The following is a 25175-nucleotide window of genomic DNA, read 5'->3' as shown; positions in this document are numbered from 1 at the left end:
CCTTCTCGCACGAAAACCCTATGTCTTTCTGTTACTTGCTAATCACCGAATATACTGTTTAATCACGCAATTGATCGGCTATATAAGGAAAATTCGAAGACACAAGAAGAGTTACCAGCAGCAGTGTCGTCGTCTTCTTCCTTCGGGTGCGCGCTTAAAAGCATGCGTCACAGGCTCGGTAGTGCGGTACGCGGAACACGGTAGCGGTTTGCTAAAAGTCTTTATTCCAACCAGAGCTCGGTGTTCCGACGTTCCAGCACGCACTCATCTTCTCCTCTTATTCAATTCCTACCCACATAAAAAAATCTAGCTTTCATGGAAGACAAGTAGCACATCGCATTTCGACGTAGCCTGCGGCAAATCACCGCAGAAAAACAACCCTATTTTTTGTTGAGTATTGTGTAGATGCTTGCGCTTAGTTGAACTTATCTTTATTTTTGCTGGCCAACAGGTTCATGTGTGATGCATGTAAGGCATTATTGTGAGCCGCAACCTTAATAAAATGACCTTTCTGGTATTTTCCAGCTAGATATATATGTATATATATATCAAAGCTTTTCGATTCCTTTGCTGAGGCCGAATTTTACCAGAAAGATGTTTGTATTGGTTTGTGCAGCTGCGACTCTTCTAGCCTGCCGCGATGCATGTGCTCAATCGACTGAAGATAAAAATCAAGTTCAAGTGCACAACGATTCAACTAAGGTATGTATCGCGTTTCCTTGAAGTTGGAACGGACTATAAAGCTTGAGAATACATTTACAGAGATTCAACGCACATGACAGGCGAGCTTTGCCTTCGTAAGCGCTGCATTTTTAAAGCTAGAAAATTGTCAATGAACAATCACGTGCATAAATTGTGTCCGGCGTAAACAAAATACAAAAAATATTTTATTGCGATATTTATAGAATGTTGTTTACTGCATAATATTATCAAGGGAAGATATCTGTCTTGAGCCGGATATTAAAATACCTTATGTTCTGTAGGCTTTTGCCACATGAGGAACTGCCAAAAGCTTAAAATCCGAGACCTAGCTTTTGTAGTGTGAACAGATACTTCAAGCTGTGCTAAAATCTAACTCCTATTTAAGCTTGGGTTGAACCAAATGGCTCAGGTTAAGTTGGCGCTCCATGCCGGAGTGGATGTTCAGCTGAATCAAATCTTTCGAGAACATGCGTGTGAGGAGATATGTTTTTATTATTATTAACGCTATCGAATTGAAATTTCTACAGTATATGTTGCTTAATCTTCTCTTCATAAAAAATAAATTAGATTTTATATACCTTTTTTTCAAGGTCTTCGATGCACTGTACATGCTGAAAAAAACCGTGCTTTTGCAAACGTGAGGCATGACAATATACTTGGAAAGCTTAGTAAAATGAATTAATTCGCTCCTTTCAAACCACCGAGTGCAATGAACAACAAAAGTATTGTGTGCGATGCTTCTTTCATTTTTAAAACACAAAAAAGAGCAAACATGTTACTTCAAGGGGCAAACAAAAGTTTCTTAAGTTTTTTTTTTATAAATAAATATATACATTCTAACCAAACCTAGATAGTTGCATTGTAAATATTCTAAACTATATACATGCCAAATTGGGTGGCGATAGGATAATATTAAAGGGGCGGTGCAATGATATTCAATTGGAACGTTTTTCACTTTACGCGAGCTTACTGTCACGAGTGGGACTCAAGGATACTCTCACCTAACGTAACACCACTGGCCAAGAAACTCCTTTGGTGCGGTGTAATTTCAAGGACAAAAGCGAGCGTTTTCATTTAATCTCTCCTTCGCGAAACTTGATGACGTAACTGGGGGATCGCAGTATCCTCGAGTGGCGATATTTGAATGCGGCCCATAGATTGGACCCGAGCATGGCGTGGGCACTCGATTTGGGCTCGTGATAATCGATAGCTAGAGAAGTATTCGGTTAGTGCCCCGTGTCCAATCGCTGCAATGACGACAATAGCCGAACCATAACAATGTCTGGGACTCAGCGCCTCTCCTGTGCCTTGCCAACCCCAGCGCGTGGCTATGATCAACATTGGCGGCATACAATCGGCTCCAGATCACGTGGCCGCTCGTTCTCGCTCCGAGTTGAGGGGATGAACGCTGCTCGTTTTTCTTTATTTTTTTTTCTGCGACTTTGTTTGGGTGCGGTGAAGAACAAACGGGTGTTTCACAGGTCATTAGCGTCAAGGATTCGTTCTAAGCGGTATTTGTGCAAAGTACAAAAATCGTTGCATCGGCCCTTTAAGAACAGAAATTCTTGGGCACAAACTGTGAAGATTCCCTAAAGTTACATAAAAAGAAAAACGCCTTCAAATGTTACCATAGAGGTGCAGCTATACTTGTTAGCGGTGTGGAAAATTTTTTTTAATAAATTTCTCGGAGAAATTGCAGCTACGACGGCTAGGTCTACTTGTCAATCTAAATGTGATGGCGGGCGACGTCCCAGCTTGAAGAAACACGTAGAGAAAAATGGCTCAAATTCATGCCACTGTGGGTTGCCTGGAGGTCTTCAAATCCGCATTTGACTAATTCTGCGATCATAACCAGCACTAATTATTTTATACATCAAATATGAAGATTAAAAAAAAATAAAACATCATAAAACCATAACTCAATTCCTTTTCTTTTTTTTGCAAAATATTGTTTTTTGTCACGCACTTCCTTTAAAGAGTTAATTACGCAAAACCAATAAAAAAACTTTAATTGTTCTAAATATACGCACACTGCACGACACTACTATAGTCAATTGCAGGTTAAAAAACGTTTTCGAGGGAAAGGGAGGCTGGGCAGGAGGAAGCAAACGGAATGCTGGAGAGGTGAAAAAGAAAGACCTTCCTCTCCCCAGCCTTCCTTTCCCTCGAAAACTTTTCGTAACTTCTAACCGACTATAGCGCAAACAAGCAATCGCCATTTTTGTTTCTTAGACTCGAAGGGTTGTTATCAAACGTAGAAAGTGGAGTATTCTTCTAAATATTTATGAAGTCTAATTCCGAGGTATTACTATTTGATTGCAGCTCTTGTCTACAAACCAGACGTTTTACCTTCTCTACCGTTCCGTGAAAAACGATTCTGACTCTCCCGACGCACAGTGTACTCAAAGGAAGTACTTGGAAGGTTTTGAAAAGAGACAAACTTTCACATTTTTAAGGGACATGCGTTACGTACATCACAAAGGCCATATGTACGTATCTATTCTTGTTTCAATAATTCTTAGAGCAACTTGGCCCTACATGGTCGAAATAAACAAGAATATGCCAACGCCCTTTGTTTGGCTTGTTGGTTTTGCTCAAGAGAAATGCTTGTCAGCACGAATGATCTTTTGATGCAAATCCTCAATACTCATGTTCGTAAGTTTCAAAGGCTTTTAAATTGACGTGTAAAATGCACATCTGCTCAGTGTTGGGAAGTACTATAAGTACATTGTACTTAAAGGACTACTTCAAGTAGGTTTAGAAAATATGTAAGTTACTTCAAGGACGCTCTCTGAGTACATACTTGTACTTGAAGTATTTTTTCTTCTGAGGAAAGTACAACTCCCGACTTCAAAGTACATTCCCCAAATTTCGTTTCGGTGAAATCAAGCCGTTCCAAGGACAACGTACTCGTGTCCTTGATTTTCCTGGTAAGGTCAGATCCAACTTCTAACAAAAAAACTTTCAGCCTTTCCACTCTGGTGAAGATGGAAGACCAGCGAAGCTGTACTATGGTGAGAATGAAGTAATGGCCGGCCGCAAGTCGGCCAGCCAGATTGGAAAGGAACTAGAGCCTCCCTATGAAAAGGCTGAAAAGGTTGCCTCGTCTACGAGCGACGGCAGCAACCAGACAACCGGCAAGCCTTTTGTCTGGTTGCCGCCGTCGTTTATAGATGGCGGTAGCTGTCCAGAGTTTTTTATGTTATCATTTGTTTGCTGACGGACACGATGCTGGGGAAACTAGCCCTTAACAATTCCTCTGTAAAAAAAAAAAAAAAAATGGCGTAGCGTCATGTGAAAACGCGCTACGTCTTTCGAGCCATCATCCGGTCATTTCTCTGCGTGAAGGAAAGGTGCCTATAAGATTGATAGAAATAAGTGCCGTATATGTTGCTCGTGTTTAAATTGTTTCAGCCACAAGGCGAGAGTGAAACAACTACTCTTTGGCCACTGGACTTAACCCAATATTCGCCGCCATTTCTTGAAAATTACCGATGTACCCCCAATTGCCCCCAAGGCAACGCATACTAGTAAAAAAAAAACTCTATAGGGAAATAAAATTGGGAATATTGAAGGACTGTGTTAAAAAGTACTTGTGCTTTACTTTTAAGGCCCGTTCACACTCTTGCGACCTCTTAAACCTAGGTTCCTTACAACTTCTTAAACCAGAAAACACACTGGTGCCATCTATTGGGAAGCAGTGTAAACTCGGCGGTCCGGCATATTTTTTTTTATTTCTCGCGCATTATCCTTTCTTTCTTGGCTCGAAAAACTTTTGTCAATGTTATAAACGAGCCTTTCTATGGGTATTACGCACATTTGACCTCGGAAATCCCGCAAAACCTTCGCTCTTGTGAAATGCAGTTCCAGGGTCACCGCATAGATGGCGCCACAATGCCAGTTTGTTCCCTCATTTTAAAAACATTTAACAAGTTTTAAGAGAACTCGTCTCTCTCAGTCGTACTCGGTCGCACTCGGTCGCAAGAGTGTGAACGGGCCTTTAATGTACATTGTATTTATAGTATTTTACTGGAAGTACATTGCGCCTACTTGCTACTTTGCTTGAAGTACATAACCCCTCATTTACTTTGTACTTTACTTCAAGTACTTTTTATGTGTACTTTACCCCACACTGCATCTGCTGAGTCCGATACTATAATATAGGCTACACTCACTGACAAGCTGGAAAAACGCAGGATGTTTAGTTCACACTTATTGCTTTGTTATTTGTTTAGCGTTTTTGTTGGCTAATGAAGCACTATCTTTGGCTGGAAAGCGATAATAAGATGCTCTGGATTTGCCCCGGCCTGACAATAATTAAATTTGGTGTTTTAGGTTTTTATATATTGCTAATTCCTTGCACTGGTTTCGCTTTTGAACTACAGATATTGTCGTTTTATTTTTTTCTTTTAGCGAATGTTTCATATTTGTGAAAGTTTATTGTGGTTATTTCTTTTGATGACTTTTGAGATACCTTCTATTAACCAAAGACCACGTGGTTTTCGATACATTTTTCCTCATGAGCACTAATGAATTCGGGTTCGGAGAGTAAGCAAACGCCAAATTGGAAGGTGACAATCCGAACATTAACTTCTCCTAAAATGTAGAGCAACACGACTCGTTATGTGCGCCTTATAGTACATATTGCTCTTTATCGGTTACAAACGTATCTTAAAAAAAAAACAAAACATTAATTCGGTATGACTTTGTGTTTTGTGATTGCTGCAACCGAAGACACCAAACCCCGGAAGTTTTATTATAAGCTTCATAGATGTTACCAAATAAACAAGTAGAAAAGCAAATAAATAGAATATTGTACCATCAGCTACATTTCCCAAGCTTTTCACGAATGGGCAGTTCCACCACTAAAATACGAAAGAAAGAAAAAATAGCCCTTATTACCTTAAAATTTGCGCTTAAAGTTGAGAGCTTACGACAGATGTAAATATAAGGTAGTTCTACTTTTTCCATAACACGCTAATTGTTCACCATCGTCGGGGTGTCTTTTTCAGTCGTCTGCCACTTGTAAGGCATACAACACTTTAGGAAGATAAATTCCTTTGTCAGCTTCAAAAATAATTTCCCTAAAACAATAATTGTGACCTCACCTTTAGTCAACTATTATACCCATCTTCAAGCTTGGAGAATGAACAAAATTTAAACCTAGAATAGGGGGAAATAAACTTAGCTGTCCCGCAGAGTGGGCGAGTGGTAGAGATGATTGAAATACGGAGATGTTCGCCTGGGCCAGTTGTACTAGCGGGCTACTCCGCACTGGGGGTAGGGAAACAAAGATTTAAAAAAAAAAAAAAAGAAAAGAAGAATGAGAAAAATAAAAATGGAAAATAAACTGGCTTTTACTCCTGAAATCACACTGCGAAAAACAAACAAAAAAGGTAGTGCAAGGTGCACTAGACAGCCCCATATCAATATAAATTTAAAAGCTGACTTCGTCAATTATTGAAAATTGGTGTATCTTTCAAGCCTCAATCTACAAATACCATGTAATTTTTTTCCTTTTAAATTCCAGAAACCGACATCACATCGTAATCACTCCGAATAAATCTCACGAAATGCTCACATACAATGACTCGATGACAACCGAGATTCTAGCGTTTGCGTGTAAGCCCTAATGCATCTTATCAAAAACCTAACGCGTGGTAAAATAACATGCGTTATTCGGGTTTTGCTCTGTCCAAAAAGATTGTTGGGCACCCTCAAGGTTAACCATTTTCAGCACCATAGAACCGTACAGAGAGCGAGAAGCCATTAAAGCTGCCAATATTCACGAGAAATAAGTAAAAACAAGATTCATAATTATGTAAAAAAAAAACAGGGTGAGAAAAGAAGTACAAGGTGAAATGCAGTATTTAAAGGGATACTCCACCGTTTTTTTCATTGTCTCCGATTTGCTTGAAATTTTGCTAAACTAACCAACAAACATTGCTAAAATAGAATCCCAAATATTAGGTCAAAATATTGTTTTTTCGCGAAGTTATTGAATTTACAGTTTTGGTCTTCACCATGTTTTTCAAACTGAAAGTCTCTACTGGCAACAATGAAAAAGTGACGTCAGTGGAAGGCAGGGGTTAACTTTTTGGACTACAGAAGTTGTTCCCAACGGATTTGAAGCAGTTTCATGGTGTCAAATGAGTGCTTTGGAAGCTCGCTCCCGTATCCGCGCTCCAGCACGGAACAAATGATTGGCATATTCAATTTTTAGACGACTTGCTCGACTGGCAAGCCTGCCTGCCACTGACGTCACGGCACTGAAAAGTGCGCGAATATTTGAATATTGGTTTTTGCACCATTTTCATTTGCCGATTTCACAATACCTATTATGAATTTCGCGATGCTAAATAGCATACCGGAAAGGCTAAAGGCCGGGGAGTCAGAAAATATAGTTAGTTGAGGTAGTTAAAAAAATCGGTGGAGTATCCCTTTAAGAAGCGACCATTGTAATTTGTTTAGAGAACTATATTCAATCTAGTATAGTATAGGTCACGGGATAACAATATATATATATATATATATATATATATATATATATATATAGGCCTCGCAAGTGGGCTCATTTTCGTCTTCTGCGCATGAGAAAGGAAGTAGCGGTGACGTCAGAACGCCGAGCGCTGATTGGCTGATCGCAACGTTACTAAAACACTCAGTTGGGATACTCCCATAGAGACAGCTTTCATAAAGTGGCCCCAATCTGTCTCCGAGCACCGAGCTAATGACGAACACAACGCCACCATTTCTCCCGCAGCGGCCACTCGAGGAACTGCACGTGACTTCCATTTTGGCTTTAAGAACACATACAGCGGTAGGGGTTACAGGGGTGCCACCCCCGTCTCCCCGGCGGACGCACCGCGTTCAACTACCGACGTTAAAATGCACCTAGGTCAGGATGTGCTACCTGAAAGGCCCGCTGAGGCATAGTTGTATGAAAACAATATTAATTGTTCCGCAAAACCTTGCGAACTAAAGATGATAAAAACATCACGCGCCCATCATTTGGTACTAAACTCCAATAAATTTCATACAAAAAGAGTCTTTTCCGTTTGTTTTTAAGCAAAAACAGGCTTTCAAAAAGCTCAAGGTGACCACAGTACAGACAAACGATAAAGAGTGGCGCTGTTGTCGCATTTAGCTCGGTCTCGGTGGACGCCAGCGGCACAGTTTTCGACGGCGAGTTTCCCAACTGAGTGTTTTAGTAACGTTGGCTGATCGCGACCCCCTATCTGAGCGTCGTCTGCTCGCAACGTCGTCTGCACCTGTCGTACCTTTCCTGCGATTTTCGAACGTCGAGGGAGCTCGACTTCGCCTTTCAGAGAGGGCAGACGAAATAACTCGAGCGGTACGTTGTTTTTGTTTAACAACTAGCAGACGCGCATCAAGGAGGGAAGTCAAAGGATTCACTGGCGAGGTGTCCCAAGGCGCCGAGGTTTGTTTGCTAAGAACCGAGCGGTGAGCGTGTCCCAAATACTTTTTCCCTCTTTTCGTGTGCGGCGAGACTCCTCACTCTTTAACGGCGTCGGCGGGTTGGCGCAGCTAACGTCGTCTGCTTTACGTCTGCTAGTCAAAGCGATGGCTGCTTTAGCTTTCCTGCGTCTGTCGGAGATTCACCGCGCGCTTTTTTACCGGCGAGAGTCACCGTTGCCTTGGAAAACAAGGAGATGACAAGAGGAAGAGATTGACCTCTTAATCTAGGATTGAGGTCAGCGATCAAAGTATAAGACGGGTAGGGTTCACAAGGGACGCGCGGGCATATTCCATTCAGCGCGCCAGCCGGTCGTGGGCACACGGCCGCCGAGTCGGAGTGCCTGCTAGGCCTATCTGCCGTGCTCGCTTGGTCGTTGTCGGTGGAATCGTGGCCGTTGTGTAGAGGTCGCCACCTATTGACTTTGTAAATAGTCTGCCGCATTCCTGTGGCGCCCCCTCTCGCTGTACTTACTTGTTGTCGCTTGATTAAATTGATTCCTCTGTTGTGTTCTGAAACGTGTCGGTCGCATCCTGGCTCGCTACACCCTGTCCTCACGGTACGGGCCCTCAATCTATCAAACATGGTGTCAGAAGTGAACCGACCTCGACGCTAGCCTTCAGGACACTACAATCATGTCCAAGGAATCCAGCCCGCAGTGGGTCGGCGTCAATCTGCGGCAGCCGGACGCGTTCGACTTTTCGAACGTCGGGACTTGGCCGACGTGGCGAGACCGCTACGACGACTATGTCACCGTGTCTGGGCTTGGACAAGCGCCTCAAGACGTCCAGGTACGCTCCCTACTCTACTGTATGGGTCCAGAAGCTCGTCCGCTGCTCAACACGTTCTCGCTCGACGCGGCGTCCCTCGCCTCGTACACCGCAGTGGTTGCTCGCTTTACGGCGCACTTCGTGCATCCAGCCAACGAGCTCTACGAGTCTTCGCGTTTCCACAAACGCATCCAGCAACCTGACGAAAGCGTGGATGCCTATTACGCGGAGCTGTGTAAGCTCGTGAAGCGCTGCAACTACCCGTCAGCGGCGGTAGAAGAGCGTCTAGTTCGTGACAGGTTTGTCGTCGGCCTGCGTGACACGCGTCTCTCGGAGCAGCTGTGTCGGAACGCTAAGTTAACTCTCACTGAAGCCTGGACCCAGGCACGTCAGTCCGAAGACGCCGATAAAGAGAAAGCGTCTGCGCGGCCAAGCAACGAGAGTTCCCGTGCAGTCCAAGTCGACGCTACGAAAAAAGATGAAAGATGGAGGAAGCCTGGTCCACGAATGTGGGCTGGGCTGAAACCGTTCACTCCCGGGGTGTCTCGGTAGCTGAGGAGGGCGAGATGGGGGTCATCTGCCTTCCGAAAGAGGTCTTTTACCGTCCGGATCATTCTCTCAGCTTCTCCATTAGACTGGGAGAAGTGAGGGCTGCTGGTCATGTGGTGAAACCCGTAAGATTTAGCGAAAGATGTGAACTCTCTCGAAGAAAATGGTGGCCGCAGAAGTCAAAGTTACCGCTGCATCTCGGAAAGTATGCTGCCGTGATGGATGAACTATCTGTTTGCAACGGTGTTCTTCTTAAGGGTGCCTGCTTAGTCATCCCCTCTTCACTGAGGCTGCAAGTGCTGACGTTGCTGCACGAGGGACATCAGGGAATTAACCGTAGCAAAGCCCGGGCTCGAGAATCGGTATGGTGGCCAGGCATAACTGCGGAGATCGCTTCCATGGTTACCAATTGTGAACAGTGCGCCTCCACTCGTGTGAACTTGTCAGAGCCGCTGGTCTCCACCCCTCTCCCCGGTCGTCCGTGGGAAATGCTCGGCATGGACCTATTCCACCTCAACGGACAAACCTTCATCCTGGTGGTGGACTATTACTCCCGATTCCCGGAGGTTGTAACGCTAAGAATCACGACAGCTCAGGTTGTCATCGACGTGATCAAGAGCATCTTCGCTCGCCATGGAATTCCTCAGCGCGTAAGGTCTGACAATGGTCCACCATTTTCTTCGAGAGAGTTCACATCTTTCGCTAAATCTTACGGGTTTCACCACATGACCAGCAGCCCTCACTTCGCCCAGTCTAATGGAGAAGCTGAGAGAATGATCCGGACGGTAAAAGACCTCTTTCGGAAGGCAGATGACCCCCATCTCGCCCTCCTCAGCTACCGAGACACCCCGGGAGTGAACGGTTTCAGCCCAGCCCAGCTTTTGATGGGGAGGCAGCTGAAGACCCGAGTTCCTAAGCGCGACGAGCAGCTCCGTCCAAACTGGCCAGTGAAAGACAAGGTTGCCAGCAATGATTTAGCCTACAAAAGACAACAGGCTGCAGACTACAACCGGCGTCACGCGGCCAGGGACCTGCCGTCACTTCGAACCGGAGAGCAAGTCTGGGTGAGACCTGATCAAGTGCGCGCTACAGTGCTGAGTCCTGCTCAACGACCACGAAGTTATATTGTGGAAACAGAACGGGGTGGTGTTCTTCAGCGAAACCGCCGCCATCTCGTGCCTTTCGGTGGAGAGGCACAACTACAAGATCAGCCCGAATCAGCGCAACACGTCTTGGTTCCTGAACAACCACGACCTGCAAGCCCAACAGGGCCGCCCCCTGCCACTGAGCCGGTCCCGGTCCCAACCGACAGCGACGGTGTTGTGCGAACTCGTAGTGGCCGACGTGTTGTTCGGCCGACTCGTTTAAATTTGTGAAGTTTTATGTAGTAGGCTTCCTCCATCTTTCATCTTTCATAAAGGGGGGAGATGTAGAGGTCGCCACCTATTGACTTTGTAAATAGTCTGCCGCATTCCTGTGGCGCCCCCTCTCGCTGTACTTACTTGTTGTCGCTTGATTAAATTGATTCCTCTGTTGTGTTCTGAAACGTGTCGGTCGCATCCTGGCTCGCTACACCCTGTCCTCACGGTACGGGCCCTCAATCTATCAAACAGTTGGAGCTTTCCCGGGTGTTTGTGGATCCAGCGTTCTTATTCGTCGTGGTCTGTTTCAAGTACTTTTTACTTTTTTCTTGCTGCTTGAAGTCGGGACGCTTGAGAAGCGCACGTAGAAAAATAAACGTCCGTTGGTCGTCGCGACCTACGACAGCTTCGGAGCTGTCGTAGGATTTCGTCGTAACCTGCGCAAAACTTACAAAAATTTCGTTTCGTGAATACGAATTTGTTCTCAAGTTTTGCTTACGCATATTTTTTGGCGTAAGATCGTTTTGTGAACCTGGCCACTGGCCTCTGCACTTTCGAAAGTCGCAGGAAAGGTAAGACAGACGCAGACGATGTTGCGAGCAGACGACGTTGCAACGGAGCAGACGACGCTGAGATAGGGGGTCGCGATCAGCCAATCAGGGCTCGGCGTTCTGACGTCACCGCTACCCCCTGCGCAAGAAGCAGACGAACTTGCCCTCCGCATAGGGTGTTTTTTTAAGCTCAACAGAATTTTTTTTCAAAAACCATGAAAGCTAGATTGATGCAGTCTGCGCAGGTGAGTTATACGGCCAGGGGGACATAATATAAGAGGCTAATCGTAACGATCAGTCGGATAATTAGTTAAGATTCGTTAATGAACTTTTCAATTAATGAAAATAGACATATAGTACCAACTAGAAACTTGCTGAGCGTCATCGAAAACCACTAAATCAGTAATTTTCCGAAAAACTTTCAGCGCGTGAGAAGCGTAGTAGCGCACTAACGTTACCACTCGTGGAGCAGGTGCAAGGCTAGCGGTTGCGGTATGGCGCCCGCGCAATTTTTCCGTCTCTTATTTAGCCCCAGCCTTGTACCTGCTCCACGAGTGGTAACTTCAGCGCACTACTGCGCTTCTCACGCGCTCAAAGTCTTTCTAAAAATGACTGATTTAGGGGCTTTGGATGACGCTCAGCATGTTTCTAATTGGAACCATATGTCTATTTCCTCTAATTAAAAGTTAATTAACGAATTTTAATTAATTAGCCCACTTTTCCCAAAGTTTAGTCACCCATATAATGTCCGCCTGGCCGTATAACCCACCTGCACAAACCGCATTGATGTAGGTTTCGCGTTTGTTTTTTAACAAATGTGTAAGAATATAAAAAAAACTTGGTATATACATATATAGGTCACGTGATAGGGGTCACATGACAGCAATTTTCTCGCTCAGTTTTGGGGGAACTAAACTGGCGGATGGCTCACGTGACGTCAGGATACGTGACATCGACTTTCCCGCCAAATTTAGCGGAAAAACTGAATTGGTGTGTACGTCCCGTGGCGTCCTGTCATGTGACAAGGTTTTTCCGCTTAACTTAGCGGGGAAACTAAGTTGGTACATAGTTCAGGTGACGTCAGGCCACGTGACATCAATTTTCTCGCCAAATGTAGCGGGGAAACTACATTGGTGCATCGGTCACGAGATTTCGGGTCAAGTAAGCTCACGTCACATGACACCAGGTCATGTGACGTCAATTTTCCAGCTAAATTTAGTGTGGAAACTTAATTGGGGCACAGATGTTGTAACGTCAGGTCATGTGATATCAATTTTCCCGCTAAATTTAGCGGGGACACTGAATTGGTGCTTAGATCACGTGATATAGATTTCCCCGCTAAATTTAGCGGTAAATGCATGGACGGACAAAATTTTGGGATTGGGGGAACGTTAAAGAGCATCTCATGCTTTGAAAGATTACCAGGTGCCCTATAGAGCCACGGACGAAGCTACGCTTAGAGTACGGCACCCAGCTCCTTGATGTCCTTCTGGGCGCCGCCATTTTGATGCTTAGTGCGGAGGTGGCGCAATAAAGCGATCTCACTAAGAGGTCCACGTATGCATGACGCCGCCATAACTGTAGTTCACAGGAAACAGATCCCCGCAGGGGGCACCTGTGAAAGCAGGTGTTTGGAGAGTGGCGTCTCCACGAACCCCGAGCCGCGCAGGGGGCGCCTGTACCTTACGTGCTAGGTGCTTGGTAAGTAGCGTCACAACAGACCCCAGCCACGTGGGCCACCATACCCGCACGCAGGGGGCACCTACTTTAGTAGGTGTCTAGTGAGTGGCTTCACAACGAACCCCGAGACATATGGATTCGCTCAGCCACTTCTGGCTGTGCGTGGCTTAACCCGTACCCAGGACAAAGGTGACCCTAGTGGTTGAGCTGAGCCCCGAGGTACGTTTGGACCCTTCGGGGCCCCCCGGGCGAGGCAATATACCGCTTCGGCCCCTGCTTCTCGTAGAAGGGTGTCCTGGCTTGGCCCGACCAGGATGATTCAGTCAGTCGCCTCTTCTGCCCTCTTCTTCCCTCTTTCCCTTTTCCTTCCACCTCTTTCTCTTTTGTTCTACACTGGCTTCCTTCCTTTTCACCTTCTTAGGCGGTAAGGGCCCTTGAGCGGAAACAGGTGCTGTCCCTGCACCCAAACTAGGGTATAGTGCCCGGGCAGCACTGGTAGAGTAATTGTGTCAGCCAAGCCTTCCTTGTTATGGCACATTACTTACCCCCTTGTTGGGCTCCACGGTGGGCGCTGCACCCGAGCACTGAATCTTTCTACCATTTATATAAGTTTTCAAGCAAAAAAAAAATTTTTTTTTGATCGGGCCCCGAAAAGGGTCCGCCCGAAGCACTACGCATAGAAAAGGAAAAAAAAAAACAAAAACACTTTCGTATTTTCAAAGTTCTCCAAGTTTCTCGTTATGCACTCAGGGGGTAAAACACCGCTTGGTAAGTTGTCCCCTTTCCTTATCTCAAAAGTTTTCGAAAAAGTAATTGGGAAGAACTACAATGCAAAAAGGATGGCATCTGGTGATCTCCTAGTAGAGATACACAGTAAGCAACAAAGTGATTCACTATTAGCACTAAACTGCGTGACTGATTACAAAGTCACTGTCACACCTCATAGAACACTTAATACAATTCAAGGAATGATCTCAGAAGACGAGCTGCTCGAGAGCACAGAAACCGAAGTAGTTGAGGGCCTTTCTACGCAAGGAGTAATTGCTGCCCGGCGTATTGCCCTTCGCCGCGATGGTGTTGAACGCAAGACCAAACACATCATCCTAACATTTGAGTCAACCTCACTTCCTGAAGTTGTAAAGAGAGGATATCTTCTGTGCTGCGTCCGCCCTTATGTGCCAAACCCTCAGCGGTGTTTTAAGTGCCAGCGGTTTGGCCATGGGTCACGGAACTGTCGAGGAAGTGACACTCGCGTCAAGTGTTCTAGCAAGGAGCACGTCGCTGATGTGTGCAAGAATGAGCCCCACTATGCTAACTGTAACGGTACGCATCCAGCGTACTCCCGATCTTGCCCATTCTGGAAACAAGAAAAAGAAATCCTCACCTTGAAGGTTACCGAAATCATTTCATACGCTGATGCAAAGAAGCGCTTCGCCTTTGTTTCCAAAGGCTCTCATGCCCCGGCCGTACGCAGGGGACCGGTACGGCCAATGGTTTCGACTGGAACACAGACGTCTACGGACGATCTGCGTCTCCCGTCGAGGTCTCCTTCGTCCTCGGGAGCGTTGCTAGTGGCACCGCTTCCGAATCGCAAGGTGGATGCTGTCTCTTTAGCATCCACCCCGGAGCAGGGGCTGACACCGCCTGCTCCACCTGGCACTTCGACCCCTAAGGGCCGAGGCCCACCCCCTCGCACCTCTGCTCCCTAGAGGAAGCACAGGCAGCCGCCGAAGCAGTCGACCCCCAAGGGTCAGCTGCCGGCGGCAACAGACGAACCCATGGACGAAAGTGACCCCAGGTCCGAGGAGGATGCTCCACTCTCAGGATCGGAGTCCTCTCTTTCTGTCGCCAGTGACCCCACTCGGAGGCAGAAAGACCTTTTCTAAAAAAACAGAGCACGTCACGTGTAGACAAAGGTTTCAAACCTTAATGAATCCCTATTTTAAGTCGCTTTTCGTATATATATTTTTTTCGTTCTAAATGACAAAGTATAGTATCATGCAGTGGAATTGTCGAGGCCTTTTTCCTAATATTGACGACATCATTTTTTTTTCTCCCGGTGAGCTTCGACATTTGGCCGTACGCCTGCAGGAGACTCATCTTAGGGACACGCATGCAAATGTCTTACGCCGCCATCAAGCTTTCAGAAAAGACCGTGCATCATCTATCAACTTTTCTGTTGGAGTGGCTGTTGTTGTCCAGAGCGGTCTAGCTTGTGCTCCAGATCCTCTCACGACCTCACTGGAGGTAGTGGCGGTTCGTGTCATTCTTGACCGCCTTATTACACTGGTTTCAATCTACCTGCCACCAAATATTTCACTATTTCACTGCATCTACAGGGCTTTTAAGGACTCGTTAGCGAGCTTCCACAACCTTTTTTTTTAATTTTAGGAGATATTAATGCGCACCACCCCATGTAGGACAGTGCCCGCCAAGACTCCCGTGGTAGGGTCATTGAACGATTTTTGTTATCATCTGGCCTTTTCCTTTTAAATGGAAGTAATCCAACTTTTTTATGTTTTTCATGGAAGGTTTTAAACAATCCCTTTGGAAGTGACCATTTTCCTGTGATCTTAGAAAGTATGGCATCACTTGGCATCACTCCCTTCTCTTCGAACCAGCATCCCCAGGTGTAAGTTGAATAAGGCGGACTGGGCTTTTTTTTGCGTTGGAAGCGGTACTTGACTCTACCGAATTTTTATCTATGTCGCCTGAGTATGCAGTTTTGTTTCCGAAGCGATGCAAGCCTTGGTGGACCAAGGAGTGTACTGCCACACGCTAGTCTCAGAACAAGGCCTGGGGCCTTTTTGCCGGTACCCAAGTACCAGGAACAAGATCGAATAAAAAAAAAAAAAAGTAAAGCAAAGGCTCGTTGGAAAAAAAGGCAAGCCAAGAGGAGCTCGTGGATGAAGTATGTTTCCAAGGTGAACAGTTTTGTTACTTCAAAAGAGGTGTGAGACTGAGTGATTAAGATTCGGGGCAATTATCTTTCTTTTAGGATACCTCTTTTACCCTCAGCTGTGCCAACGTTGAAGGGCCAGGTAAATCGTCTTCAAATTATTTTCAAGAAGTTTCTAGTTCATCCAGTTACACTGCCAAATTAAAAAAAAAAAAAAAAAAAACATTCAGGGCAATAGCAGAAAAGCAGCCAATTGCTATGTCTGGATCGGATGCTTTAGAACAGGGGTGGCCAGGCTGACCCGGTCTAAGAGCCGCAAAGAAAACCATGAAACTTCCACTGAGCCGCGGGGGGGGGGGGGGGGGGGGGGGGGCAAACTTTTGTTAAGAGCAATAAACGAAACTCGAACTAGTTTCAATCTATCTGAGTTAAAATCAGTCCAATTATACGTAAGATAGCAGCAGCAAATACGACCAAACCGCAACCTCTCTTTCAATACAAAACACGTTTCACTTTTTTTTTTCTTTTTTTTTTTGGGGGGGGGGGGGGGGAGGGAGGGGGGTGAGGTTAGGGGACGGAGCCGCGAGCCGCACTTTAACAACTGAAGAGCCGCATGCGGCTCGCGAGCCACATGCCTTTCACATTGTGGGAACTTGAGGTGGCCCTAACAACAAAAAGAAATCTGCACCTGGACCTGACAGAATTAAATATGAAATGTTGCGGCACTTGTCCCGTGAATCCCTAAGACACCTGTTGACTTTTTTTAACGATTTGTGGGGAGCTTCTGCTTTTCCTCATTGCTGGAAACGTGCACATATAATTCCTTTGCTGAAACTCGGTAAAGTCTCTTCACTGCCTACGAATTATCGTCCCATTGCGCTGACCAGTTCTCTCGGGAAAACTTACGAGAGGCTGATAAATAGGCGACTAGTGCACTTTTTGGAGGCTGAAAAATTTTAGATACGAATCACTATGGATTTAGAATGGATCGCTGAACTTAAGATCATCTTGTTCGCCTGGAAACTTCCATACCGGAAGGTTTTGTACATCGACAGCACTGTGTGTCGGTATTCTTCGACCTAGAGAAGGCTTACGACACTACTTGGCGTTATGGGATTCTTAAGGAGTTGCACATGTATGGCATCCGTGGCGGAATGTTGCGTTGCATACAAGATTTTCTTACTAACCGAACTTTTCAGGTCAGGTCTGGCTCCACGCTCTCTGATGTTTCTCTTCAAGACAATGGGGTCCCCACAAGGGGGTGCATTGAGCGTTACTCTGTTTACAGTGAAGATAAACAGTCTGACTGCAGTGATACCACCATCTGTCTCCTATTCGTTATATGCAGACGATGCGCAGATTTCCTTTTCTTCCTGCAACCTCTCAAGTTGCGAGCGTCAACTGCAGGTCTCTATAAATAAAATGAGTAAAGGGTCAATGAAAATGGGTTTATATTTTCTCCTTAAAAGACAGTGTGAGTGCCCTTTTCACTGCCACGTGGCCTGTCACTGGAGCTCAGTTTACAACTCAAGAGTATATCTGTACCTGTAAAACAAGAGCACAAATGTTTAGGAGTTGTTTTTGACAAGAAACTTACGTTTTTGGCCCACATATTTGGTACCCCTCGTGGTATACCCATGTGGGCCTAAGGTTCATAATGCGGACTCGGCGGAGGACCCCAGTCGGTCACGGGTGCTTTTGGTGCTTAAAATCATGGTTGCCAGTTGCCTGAAGAAAATTTATCTGAAATCGCAGGAAGAACTTTTCCGCCATCCAGAAATGTTAACACGGTCCGCGACAGAGCAAAAACAATGTCGCGCCTGTCTCGAACTCAGGAAGACCCCTTTTCAAATCGTAACGATAGAGACCCTCTTTGGAAAGTCCGCGCTGTAATGACTGAACGAATTACCTCCGCTAGGAGGACGTCGCGTGTTTTGTCTTCTTCTTTCTTGTCTAAGAAATAAACAACCCGTGGCAGTTGGAACGCCGGTGCGATCGAAGCCGGCTGATTGTTGTCTGCATCCCGGTCGACGCCCACCAAGCCGAAGTTACAACTGGCGACGACGATGCGATGAACAGACAGCATACCGAAGTTCCACGAGTTCCGCCCGGACGAGGAAATGTTCGACGACTACCTGGAACGCTTCCATATTTTCGTGCAAGTGAATGCTGTGAAGCCAGAGGATGCGGCGGCAACGTTTTTGAGCTTCCTCGGAACAAATGCGTATCGCACTCTTAAAAAAGTGCTGGTGCCTTCGCTTCCGATTTCCAAGAGCTTGTCAGAATTGACATGTGTACTCCAGAAGCTCTTCTCGCCGGCCAAGTCCACCATAGTGGAGGGGACGAAATTCTACCGGAGGTACCAGAAGGATGGCGAAAGCCTGGCAGACTGTGACTGCCCTCAAGAAGCTGGGCATGACTTGTGACTTGGTGAGTTCCTCGACTCTGCTGTTCGAGACCGGTTCGTCGCGGCTTGTCTCGAGGTCGAGATTCAGCGACCGCTTTCCGAGATGGATGGCAGTTCCAAATTCGGGGGCGTCTACAAGGTGGCACTGGCAAGGGAACTGGCTACACAGCAGAGTAAAGGGCTGCAGAGACAGAGCGGTGCAGACGCCACCGACGTGCATCGGTTGTGGGACAGACAAGACCAGGAACAGCAGACAAAGCCAGGAACTGTCTTCTCTCGATGTGGTTCTTCTGCGCATGAACCTTGTAAGTGTCCATTTCTTAAAGCGAAAGGCCTTAAGTGCGGAAACGGACGGATCAAAAAGAATGTGCAGAGGAGAACAGACCAGGGGTAAACCAAAGAACCGGCCTAATGTGGGTCCCGGAGACGTGTGCGTTGTAACGTAGTCGCGGAGGTGCCACCAGTTACGACTAGGTTAGAAATAGCAGGTCACGAGTTAGAGTTAGAGGTGGAAACGGGCTCTGCAGTTACTCGTGCGCCAGAATAGGCGTATCGATAGATTCTACCTCGAGGAGTGCTAAAACGGTGTGACCTCAACTTGTGTACGTACAGCGGGGAAAAAGTTAACGTTGTCGGTGTATCCGACATCGAGGTATAGCTAGCGGTCATGGGAAATATGTGCTGCTTTTATTGGTGGTGAGAAACGGCAATGTGCGGCTTCCAACGCTGCTTGGTAGAAAGCTGGACTGGAGGTCAGTTTTCGTAGTACCAGCAGCAGAGAAAACTCTTGAAACATTGAAAGTGATGTTTCCGTCGGTGTTCAAGAAAGAATCCGGAGCCATAACAGGATTCACGGCAAGCCTTGTTTTCAAGGATAATGCTTAGCCAGTGTTTTGCAAGCATCGTACCCTTCCTTTTGCGTTTAGGGACGCTGTTGAATGCGAGTTGAGGAGTATGATTGACGATGGCATCTTGTCTCTTGTGAAGACGAGTGAGTGGGCAACTCCAGTAGTCATTGTTTCGAAGCCCGGCGGAAAGATTCGTATCTGTGGCGATTACAGTGTCTCAGGAAATCCGAACTGGCGCACGTAACACTACCCCTTGACAGTGGTGAACGAGTTCGCAATGTTCACGGAATGCCGCGTGTTCACAGTTCTTGACCTGCGCGCTGCGTATTTGCAACTGAAACTTGATAGCGAGAGGAAAGCGCTCAGAGTAAACTCACCTCGGCCTTTCCGAATTTTCGCGGTTGCCGTACGGCGTGTCGAGCGCTCCTGCTATTTTTCAGGCTATCATGGATAAGGTTTTGCTTGAGTTGCCGAAGGTTGCATGTTACATTGACGATCTGTTGATTGGAGGCAGGAACCATGATGAATGTTTCGACAATGTGAAACGCGTGTTAGAACGACTTGCCAAGCCTTGTGTTAGCTTGAACCTGGAAAAGAGCAAGTTTTTTGTGGGAGAAGTGAGGTGCCTTAGAAATATGCTTGACGACACGGGCTCCGGACTTTCCCCGACAAGGTGGAAGCGGTCAAAAGCGCTCCAACTCCTACAAATGTACATAAACTCTGCAGTTTTCTAGGAATGTTAGACTTCTACGCGAAGTTTCTGCCAGGCTTGGCAGCATTGCTACGGCCTAGTGCCACTTGCTAGAAAAAGGGGCTGAATGGTTGTGGTCAAAATAATGTGATGACTGTGTGAGGAAAGCTAAAGAGCGTTTGTGTAGTTTTGATGTCTCGACCTTGTACTGTCCAAGTAAGCCTGTTAGGTTGACCTATGATGCTTCTAATTATGGTGTAGGGACAGCTTTGGATCATGAAGTGAGCAAGGGCGTTTACAGACCGATCGAGTACGCTTCAAGGACATTGACGACGGCCGAACAAAACTACTCTCAAGTAGAAAAAGAAGCACTTGCCATCGTATTCACCGTCAAGAGGTTTCATAAGTACCTTTTCGGTAGGAGATTCACATTGGTCACTGACAACTACCCTCTCACCACACTTTTGAAGCAAGGGTAGAAGTCAACCGGCATGGCAGCTGCACGCATACAGAGATGGCGACTTCTGTTAGCTGAGTACAACTTTGTGATCGTTTTTGCCAAGGATACCAGCAGTGGTCATGTCGACGCCCTTTCAAAGCTCCCCCCTCCCGCGAAAACAGGAGACTGTAACCAGGTTAACTACTTTTCGCCGCTCGATCATGTTCCAGTCACAAGCTGCACAGTGCAGCAAGAGACAAAAAAAGGATCCCCTACTACCTCGGATCATCTAACTCACGAGACGAGGATGGCCTAAGAAAGTAGACGATCCGGACTTACTTCCCTTTTTTCAAGGAAGAGAGGCGTTGTCTACCTCCCACGATTGCTTGGTATGGGGCACGAGAGTGGTCATCCCAAAAGCATTGCATGACGTCATCATCCGTCTTCTACACGAAGGGCACCCAGGAGCATCTAAAATGAAGATGCGGGCGAGACAGCATGTCTGATGGAGTGGACTAGACGCTGCCATTGAGAATCCGGTGCAAACATGCGACGTCTGCCACGCAACGGAGAACAACTCCCCCCTTGCTCCGGTCCAACATTTGCCGTTGGCTACTAGGATCTTCGAACGCGTGCACCTAGACTTCGCGCAGAAAGACCAATCGAACATACTGATCCTAGTTGTTGACCACTCAAAATGGCTGGAAGCCATTCTAATGTCGTCTCCGACATCTTGGCACACCATCGAAAAGCCGCAGATTTTCATAGTTGGCTACTTTAATATTTTTTAGCGAGTGCTTATACAGAGACGATGTGTTGGTGATTTTTTACTTCATTTTTTTTCTGTGCGGATTTTCTCTTCTATTTTTCATAGCGTGTACAAATGTATAATTGATGTTTGTTTTTTTGTTCGTACAGTGTTCTGCATTTTCGACTTTATATTCCTTGCCCCCCCTCCCTCCCCTTAAGTAATGCCCATTGGGCATTTAAGGGTTGAATAAATGAAGTGAAATGATATTCTCGCAGTTCGGGTTCCCAGAAGAAGTGGTCAGAGATAATGGACCACAGCTGGTGTCTGAAGGGCTCAGATCCTTCATGCGTCAAAAGTCAAATTTGGGGGTTTTTGCGTGCCAAACCAACGACGGGCATCTGGCACGCCCCAGCGGAGGACTGAGGATTAATTTCGACCACCTGGGGATCTTTTGACGTGCAACTGAAAGCTCGGTTACCACGGCGCCTTCTCTGCAATAAGCCTCCGTCAGATTGCGGGCACCTCGGCCGGGATTCGAACCCGCCATCCTTCATGCGTGAAAATGGAATCTTGCACACGATAACTCCTTCTTACCACCCGGCATCCAAGGACTTGCCGAACGCGCAGTTCAGACGGCCGAAGTCCCTTCTCAAACGGCCGGGTGCTGGAGGACAGCGAGCGGGGTGTAAAGAGGAGCATGCAGCTGAAGCTGTCAAACTTTTTGTTCCAGGACAGAACAACTCCCCACGTGGTAACTGGAAAGACGCCGGCAGAGCTCTTTTTTGGGCGCTAGCCACGGACACGTCTTGCCTGGTTGAAACCCGGTTCTGCTGCTTTTCGGCAAGAAAAACAAAATGAAGCCAAAAAGACCGTTGACACCCAACAGGCAAGGCCAGGAGAGTTCAACGTCGATGACAAAGTGTTGGTGCGAAACGTGAGAGGGGAGGAAACGGGATGGGCAAGAGGAAAGGTGGCGAAGAAAATTAGTGCTCTTACATACTTGGTGCGAGTCTTTAGTAGGATTCGTTTTGTACACCGTGATCACCTGAGGCCAATATCCCAAAATGGATTTGATGCAGAACGGAGCTCGCCGGTGGACCGCGGTGAGCCGGCAGCATCCACGGATTCAGATGACTCGGACTCGGAACCTGAGAACCATTTCGATCGTTATGACGATGACGAACCTTGTGTTCCCGTTAATTTTGTAAGGCACAGCACGAGCATACGTAGGCAATCCGACAGATTTACTTATTACCTGGTTGGCAGACAAAGTTGAATTGTTGCTGTTGTACCGTGTAAACATGTGTTTTGGATTAGTGTGGGGAAATGTATAGTGACTGAATGAATTACCTCCGCTACGAGGGCGTCGCGTGTTTTGTCTTCTTTGTCTAACAAATAAACGCCCCGTGGCAATTGGAACGCGGATGCGATTGAAGCCGGCTGCCTGTTGGATCCCGGTCGACGCCCACCGAGGCGAAGTTATAACACGCGCAATCGCCCGTCCGCCATTTCTTGATCACGTACTTTGAGCATGCATTGGGCAGGAGGGTTGCGTCAGCGATCGGCGAGGACTCGGATCCAATCATGCGCTCGTACCCAAGCAATGGCGACTCTCAATGTTGCTAGGTGGACCTTCGAAAAGTGCATAAGCACCAAAATGGCGGCGTCCACAAGAGAATCTGCGAATGGAGTAACTAAATGAGCATAACTCATAATGTAACTCAAGCAGTGGTTTCCTCGAGGTTTGTGACAGCCTAGAACTGATTAGTCTAGAAACTGGTTTGATTAGGAAATTCAACAGAATTTTTTGTAGCATCGCAGTTGTTAATGATGTTATTCACACGATATATGTTGAGCACAACTGATTCGTGTTTATTAGACACAGGACCGAGATATGAAGACCTGCTGTTTACCGATTATTTGACCTGCTTCACGGTGAGAAGGCCCGCAAATGACAGTAAGCAAGAATTTTCCTTTTTGTACTCAAGTGTTGCATGATGTAGTATCAGCACTTTTTTTTAATATTGAACAAACAAGGATTAAGACAAAGTATGAAGTATCGGGTAAAGGAAAACGCACGAAACATGGTGGTTCTATTCAGGTTGCTTAGTCTTTGATCTCCATTCGTTGTTCTAATGCTGCCAATTAGAGGCAATCAGGTTCTTTACTGACCCACTAAATTCTGAGCCCTCTTACTAAAAACGCATTTTACAAATTATTAGCATTCTGTGTTCCTTAACACATTAAGCTGAAAGCATGTCCTTTGAGTGAAACTTAGCCGTAAACAAACATTTTGTTTCCATTTTAATTTTACGAGGGCCAGTTTAAAAGTAATGAGACCGAATATTTTATTCCCATTGGGTGACTTTGTAGGCTCTGATTATTTTTGTTTTATTTTCAAAGTAACATCTTTTACATTTAATATATTTGCTAGAATGTTCAAAAATCAATTAAAAGAAATGTACAATAATGTTTTATCACACAACTTTCGGCGTTGCAGCCGCAATTTTGTTCACTTCATCGTACAAAAAAAAAAAAACAAAAAAACTCCCTTTTGTGCAGATTTTTTTTTCTTTTTTTGTTCAGTGTTCAAAATGGTTAGGATTTAAACTATGATAAGTCCGGGCTATATTACGAGTGCTACAGTGCTCTTATCGGTTCCTAAATCTTAACTACGCGCCTCCGTCATATTCTCATGAATACGCGTTTGTCATCCGCCATGATGACATGTATGACTCTGAGGTGTCTCCGTTCGCTGCGACAGAACGGTAAATAGAAAGAGGACACAGAAGAGAAAGGGACGTAGAAAAAAAAGGCAGAGGAAGAGAAACGAATGTGGATGTAGTACCTTCATAAACATTAGCACAGCCCTGCCCCCCTACCTTCTTGCATAAAAAAACAAACAGGCAGTTTTATTAGTTCTCAATGTTCCCTCGTATAATACATAGATTCAACGAGTAACTTTATAGTTCAAATTGTTCTTCGGTTCAGATCACTTCTTCAACAGGTGACTTGTATAACACAAAGAAATTAGGAAGACTTGATTTGAAGCAAAAACATAATGCGCATGTCGATCATGTCGTGACGAACAGTGGTGGCAAGTATAAATAAGGGTGTTTTGGGGTCGCGAGCTAACGGCGTATAGATTAGACGCAACAAAAAAACTGAATTCGAGGATTCTGCGCGGTGAACGAAGACTGCGGCAGCTTGGGATGTTGACAGACGTTAGACGACTTCAGCTAAACACAGTAGGAACCCGGCGTTGGTTTGAGTAAATCCATACAATGACCCTATGCCTAGCAAATGCCAGCCCATATTTTTATATACCATGTCCAGTTACTCATCAGACTTACACAAGATGAACTGGCAATTCGTTGCTTTCCCGCCGATTTTATGATCATCGCTTGGAAATCCTATTCTTTGATGGCTACCGAACCGTCGAGAACACACTTAGAGAGTTTTAGGTCATCGTGTTTGCACATCCTATATACGAGATGTTGGGCCCTCCGGTATACGAACAGCGCACTTTTGTGGTAGCGCATTGTTCAGTACCAGGGGACCTATCGTGTAGCGTATGGGATACGCAAAAAGTGTTCCCTAAAACTCTCGACTATTAGATACTGTGTTTGCAGATATCTTCACTGCCGAACAGGCGCAAAGCTTATCGAGCGAGTTTACTTGAAATATGGCTGCACCGGGGCCCGGATGCTCTTTCATGTCGCCGTTTCTTTTCTCGTGTGCAGTCATGTTTCAAGCAGAATTTTCATTCGTTCGGTGTCGTAATCGTCCTAGTGGGTCGATTACTTCATCGGCTGTCTTATCTGGATAATGTAATCTCATACCACTACCGATGAAAAAATAATAATAAAACATTTTTGTGTTTCAGTGTACGAGTTGTGGTCGATTGGCAGGCCGAATCTTACAAATATAAACCCAAAGTGCCTTTCTGCCTACGAAGAGGATCCTGATATTCCTGGTTGCTCTGTCGCTAGACCAAAATATGATATCTTCGACGAGACTGTATGCTGCCACACAAGGCCCATTGAATAA

At 45.9% G+C, this 25175-nt stretch overlaps 1 protein-coding gene across 1 annotated transcript; it reads left to right on the top strand.

Annotated features, from left to right (window-relative positions):
* Window positions 1-594: 594 nt before the first annotated feature.
* LOC115330684 lies at window positions 595-25175 on the top strand. Its single transcript, XM_040206119.1, has 5 exons — window positions 595-702; window positions 3025-3191; window positions 6233-6324; window positions 23005-23082; window positions 25012-25175. The coding sequence occupies exons 1-5, from the start codon at window positions 595-597 to the stop codon at window positions 25173-25175; spliced, it is 609 nt and encodes a 202-aa protein (XP_040062053.1).

Source organism: Ixodes scapularis, unplaced genomic scaffold (assembly GCF_016920785.2).
Source record: "Ixodes scapularis isolate PalLabHiFi unplaced genomic scaffold, ASM1692078v2 PGA_scaffold10__122_contigs__length_95168666, whole genome shotgun sequence".
Taxonomy (NCBI): Eukaryota; Metazoa; Arthropoda; class Arachnida; order Ixodida; family Ixodidae; genus Ixodes; species Ixodes scapularis.
The sequence above is the reverse complement of the archived record's forward strand: the minus strand, read 5'-3'. Positions and strand labels throughout refer to the sequence as shown.